Source organism: Pinus tabuliformis, chromosome 5_1 (genome assembly GCF_031772625.1).
Source record: "Pinus tabuliformis cultivar Carrire ecotype Pingquan chromosome 5_1, CPIR1, whole genome shotgun sequence".
Lineage (NCBI taxonomy): Eukaryota > Viridiplantae > Streptophyta > Pinopsida > Pinales > Pinaceae > Pinus > Pinus tabuliformis.
This window is the reverse complement of record NC_142305.1, coordinates 322,214,206-322,220,086: the sequence shown is the minus strand read 5'-3', so window position 1 is coordinate 322,220,086 and position 5,881 is coordinate 322,214,206. Positions and strand designations below refer to the sequence as shown.

At 30.9% G+C, this 5,881-nt stretch overlaps 1 protein-coding gene across 1 annotated transcript; it reads left to right on the top strand.

Moving 5' to 3' along the window:
• Positions 1-3,631: 3,631 nt before the first annotated feature.
• On the top strand, positions 3,632-5,010 carry LOC149164650 (germin-like protein subfamily T member 1). Its single transcript, XM_089430945.1, has 4 exons — positions 3,632-3,900; positions 4,019-4,155; positions 4,289-4,425; positions 4,554-5,010. The coding sequence occupies exons 1-4, from the start codon at positions 3,692-3,694 to the stop codon at positions 4,725-4,727; spliced, it is 657 nt and encodes a 218-aa protein (XP_089287071.1). The 5' UTR covers positions 3,632-3,691; the 3' UTR covers positions 4,728-5,010.
• The last annotated feature ends 871 nt before the right edge of the window (positions 5,011-5,881 follow it).

Here is a 5,881-nt window from a genome sequence, read left to right as displayed (position 1 = left end):
ATAAAAGTTTAAATATTTTTTCCCTCCTAACCAAATATAATAAAGTATTCCAAGTGGTTATTCCAAGAACGGGGTTAATAATATTTTATTTTTGCTCATTATTTGAGGATAACTCAATATTTTGTTATAAATGAAAGGGTTTTCCATTCATTATTCACTTTTGATTATTTTCAATGTTACACTCACTACACTATTTTCATTGTCCACTACCATTTTTCTTCCATTTGAGTTCTCATTGAGCTCAAACATTTCATTTTGTTGGTTTTACACTTTATAGAGGAGAGAGACTCTATCTTAAAGCTGAAGACGTTTGAGTATAACCAAGAACCCATCCCATAGAGGGGCACTAGTAACATTTGTTGGCTCCCTTTACAAGTGTTATAATAAAAACTATTATTTGTATATCCAGTTTCCGTTGGATTATTGAAGTTATTACTGTTCCTTTTTTGTGTAACTATGATTGTGGCATAGATTAGGACTTTGGCAGGTTTTGTTTCTATCGGTTGCTACAGATCTACAATGTTTAGCAGCCATTTATATTGTTGAAACTATTTGTCATCCACAATCTTAAGTGGGTTCTTTTCGTACATCTTTGAGAAGAAAACACTACAACACCAGTGCATAATAATTATAAGGAATACAAGAAAAGCAATAGAAGTTACCTTTAGCATGAATCTTAGTTTTTCGGAAGCCCAATGATTCACCCTACCTTCAATGATTCACCCTACCTTCAGAAAGAATCTCAGTTCTTCGGAACCCCGACGATTCACCCTCCATCATTGAGAAACAAATGATGTGCACCAAAAGACAAACTTTTGGAAAGACAGAACCTATATGGAAAAGATTAGCAAAATAATAGAGATTCTGAGATTTACAACAAATAAGACAAAATAACTCTGAGCAGAGGTTACCTATACCAGTGAGTATCTTAGAAAACACCAGCCAGAATATGAAGAGACCTTAAGAGTGAAATTCTCTAAAGAATAGAGCAACGTGTGGAGGAACTGATTAACCCGCAAGCCTTATAGAAAATTAGGTTGCTGAGATTAAGAATAACCATGTGAATAATGCAGATTTGGTAGTAAAATAACCTGTAATTTTTTGTATAACCCTTAATAGTAGATTCGATGCCGCTGGGTAGTAGAGCACAATCTCCAAGATTTGCATGAGGTGAATGGCAAACTAAGGGCATAGGTTCCAAAGACCAGAACCCTAACCGCTCGCAAATGAGCTTACGTCGTTGGAACTTAGGAGGGATAAACCGTTCCAAGGTGCCCAGTTGTTTGATGTATTGAACCCCAGGTGTCTTCCTCCAAGCCTTCTCGACACTTCGAACATCCATTCCAAAATTTGGTTAAGGCTCATGAGAGTTCCAATGAAGTTTCCATATTAAATTATATGCAAACTTTATAATGTTATTTCATTGATTGCATTCACTGATAAATGAAATCTAATAAAATTGTTATGACATGGTTATGTGGGTATGGTAAACATGCCGTAAGGATTGCATTCATATAGTCTAGAGTAAAGTAATTTTTTTTTTTTAAAAGAGAACTATGGTTATAAGGTTTACATGTTACACTAAATTTATAACAGTAAAAAATGTAATTAATAATATTTCTATTAAATTTTTCAAGCTAAAAAAATAATTTCTAACATTATAAAATGTAATTAATAATATTTTTATTAAATTTTTTAATGTATTTAGGCTTTGTAATGTCTTTGCATCTCTACATTATTAACTACTTGCTTGGATTAGACTCTTCATTTTAATTTTGATTATTAACCACAATGGATGGTTCCAAAAGCAACATATATTTGTGAATATGATTTCACCCAAAATTTTGTTTCTTGAAATAATAATCTAATTTTAAAATCATCATCAAATTAAACATCAAATAAATAACTAAAATACTCTTAATTTTAAAACAAAAATATTACTAATCCAATATTCAGTACAATATTCACTATAAAAATATCTAATACTAAAATATATAATGCACTATTCATTACATGTGCACACCATAAAATTAATACAATATTCACAATTAAAAAAATATATCTAATACTAAAATATATAATACAATATTCCTTACCTAACTCATTACAATATTTACTATAAAAAAATATCTAATACTAAAATATATAATACAATATAAGAAAATATCTAAAATATATAATACAAATATTTCATATTAAAATATATAATATGATATTCATTAAATGTACACAGCACTGTAAAATTAATACAATATTCATTACAAAACTCACTATAAAAAAATATTGATACTAAAATATATAATACATATTCATTACATGTAAACAACACTATAAAATTAATACGATACTCATTACAATATTCACCGCAAGAAAACGTCTAATATTAAAATATATAATACAATATGCATGACATGTGCACTACGTCGTAAAATTAGAACTTTAAAATTACAATTTACTTCGTAAACATCCTGATCACCCACAATAGCACTTCGAAAATTAATGAAAAGTCAAAATCTCTCCATTATAAATATATTCATTAATATATTCATTACCTATTATGTGAAAATTACTTTTGGAATGGTTATTTTTGGCTTAAATTTGGGTAAATAAAATTAAGAAATTTGGCAGGAGCGGTGTTTAAATCATATTTTTAAAAGTGAAAATATTACTTTGGAATGGTTATTTTTGGCTTAAATTTGGGTAAATAAAATTAAGAAATTTGGCAGGAGCGGTGTTTAAATCATATTTTTTAAAGTGAAAATATTACTTTTGGAATGGTTATTTTTGGCTTAAATTTGGGTAAATAAAATTAAGAAATTTGGCAGGAGCGGTGTTTAAATCATATTTTTAAAAGTGAAAATAAATTCAGCACTGTCAAAAAATTTTAAAACACTCAAAATTGTGAAGTTTAATTTTAATTTTGATTTACAAAAATCTCTATTTAAATTTATCAAAATATTACCAAATTTTCATGAGAAAAAAAACATTCTACAGCATGGTTTTCAAGAGAAAAAAACAGTCTACGGCATTACTTGTTGACAAATATGTGCATCACCTCATATAAACAAATTCATGACCAACATCATTGTTTGGTATATCCTTCCAAAAAGGGAATCTAACTAACGATGGATGAACGCATGCATTCGTCCCCAAATTATTTTAAAGTTTGGTCTCGAAGTCTGCCCTATCCTTCCAAAGTCAAGTCTATGGGATCTGCAGGTTTCAATTTTATCACATATATGTGTACCGACTCTCACTGACCATGTCTAAACTACTGGTTTCGTCTGAGCAGATGCGAAAGTTCCAATGCCATAATCGACAATCGACAAGGGTTTCGTGTTTTAAAGTGGTTGGTGCCAATGCCATAAAGATATTAATGAGGACAATTTCAGATAAATACAATTTCAAGGTTTCAGAGCAATAAATAAACATTACAGCGGTATGCATATGAACAAGCAAGTAGAATAATACATCGGGCCTAATCGACCAGGGTTTAGTGTTTTAATAAATATAGTCGCTGGCATTGCCATGTGGAGATATTATAAACAATGGTGCCATTGATGAGGACAATTTCATGGTTTCAAGCCTATAAATACACATTACAGCGGTATACATCTAAACAAGCAACTACTCTAATACATCGTTTCATACTAAATTATAGTTATCGTTTCGTTATATCTTGCAAGTGAAGATGAAGCCGAGTCCACTCCTAATTTCAGTTGTGTTAGTCTTTGCGACTCTTCTTAGGTCTGCTTACTCTGCAGATCCAGATCCCGTTAGAGATTTTGTGACGGGATTGAGTAACTTCACTCTGCGTAACATTTTCAAGAATGGAGATGTTAGTAACGATACCGGGGGGATTCGAGCTGCAACCAATCCTCAAAACTTTCCTGCAGTCCGGTAATATATTCACATCATTCATATTCACATATTGTTTGCTTGTAGATATATTTTGTTTGTATGGCCTGTGCATTTGATAATAAGTTATTTAATTAATAGTGTTAAATTGATTTTACAGAACACAAGGGCTATCTGTAGTGAGGTTCAAAATGGTTCCCTGCGGAAGCAACCTTCCTCACACACATCCAAGAGCTTCAGAAGTTCTCTCCCTTTTGTCTGGTGGACCCCTTCAAGTTGGCTTTGTTGACACCACTGGTATTAATCCAACTCATGCCAACCCATCTTATTAACAATAGCTACATGATGTGTATTCACTTATTATTATATATATATATATATATGATCTGATCAGTCAAATTGATTTGCTTTAAATTGAATAATTAATTAGGTGCGTCACATATTGATATTCTTTACCCGGGGGACGTTACCGTATTTCCCAGAGGTGTGCTCCATTTTGAACTCAACGTTGGAAACGTGGAAGCTGAGTATTTGTCGGCCCTTAACAGTGAAAATCCCGGAACTTTGGTATGCCTTCCTCCCTGCACCAATTATATCTTCATTATAATTTGAAACCTAGTGCCGCAATATTTCGAATGGTTGTTGACTATATAACGTTATGCGTTCGTATATTGTTTTTGATGATATGATTTCAGACGAGCAGCGAAGCTCTATTTCATATTCCCCTGAGAGCACTGGCAACATCGTTGAACGTGGACCAGAAGACCGTAAATGGGCTGAATTCAACAGTGCCCCGATACGCTCCTGGTCTGAAGAAAACTGTAAACAGTGGTTGTGTCCCCGGCAGAGATATCACCACAGCCTTTTAGTCAGTATTGCCTTGGCTATCAGAATAAACCCCGCCAACGCATAGGCGATCAAGTTGCCAGAATGACTTTTGTCTTTCGACATTGAAATGATAATAATGATGTTGTGAAAATAAATAGTTGTGATGTAATAATAAATGATTGGGAATTTCGTTCTTGGTTTGATTCTTCCCGAACCCTGAATACTGAACAATTAGATCTCCCATAATCCTTTTGTGGAGAAAAAAACGCTTTCTTTTCCTTCCTCCAAAAAAAAGATAGAGTACATTCTCTCACGACATCAGTTTACGTGTGTATTCCATTTTATATGTTTCTACTATCATAATGGCTTTGACGTTTCGTATAACTGTGTACTCAACCTGTATATACCGTTTGCTATCGAAATACGGAATAAATAAATTAAGATAATATTTTTTAAAGAAGAATATAGGCCACTAATAATTAAATTCCCACATAAAAATAATTAATAATGTAAAATATTAGTTTATTAATAAGTTAATGATGTGAAATAAAATCCTCCAGGTAACAAAATTATTTTATTGTTTTTCTTTTATTTTATTTCTTTTATGTTTTATGTTTTAAATATTTAATTTTTTTCAATTAAAAGGTTATGGAACTATGTTTTTTTTTCAAATAATTATTTACGGGATTAAGTAGAATATGTTTCCCATGATTTGACTACTAAATTTATGAAGACATACATACTCTATCTCTTTGATTTTGAACTTGTCTAAAAAACACACGTTCGTAATTATTAGGCCCACTCAAACTATATATATATAATTTAATATTAATAGATTACTTATAATGTAAGTATAGATATTATTTAAATATTTTTAACAAACACATTAGTGGAAAAGTAAGGGATTATTGTGCAATGAGACTCATTCTATAGTTCAGTATGAGGTTCATCCTACATTTCACTATGAGGGGATGTGTAAGTTTGTCCGTACGTCCATCTTTGCCCCTTTAAAATTAAAACACAAAATAAAAATTATGTCATAAATAGAAAAATAATGTTGACTATAATTACAAAAAAAATAAATGTGTTGTAAAGTAATTAGAAGTAAAACAAATGTGTGAATCATATATTTAAATCTTATACTTTTTAAAAATATATTAACAATAAATTTAAATAAACTATTTAAAGATCCATG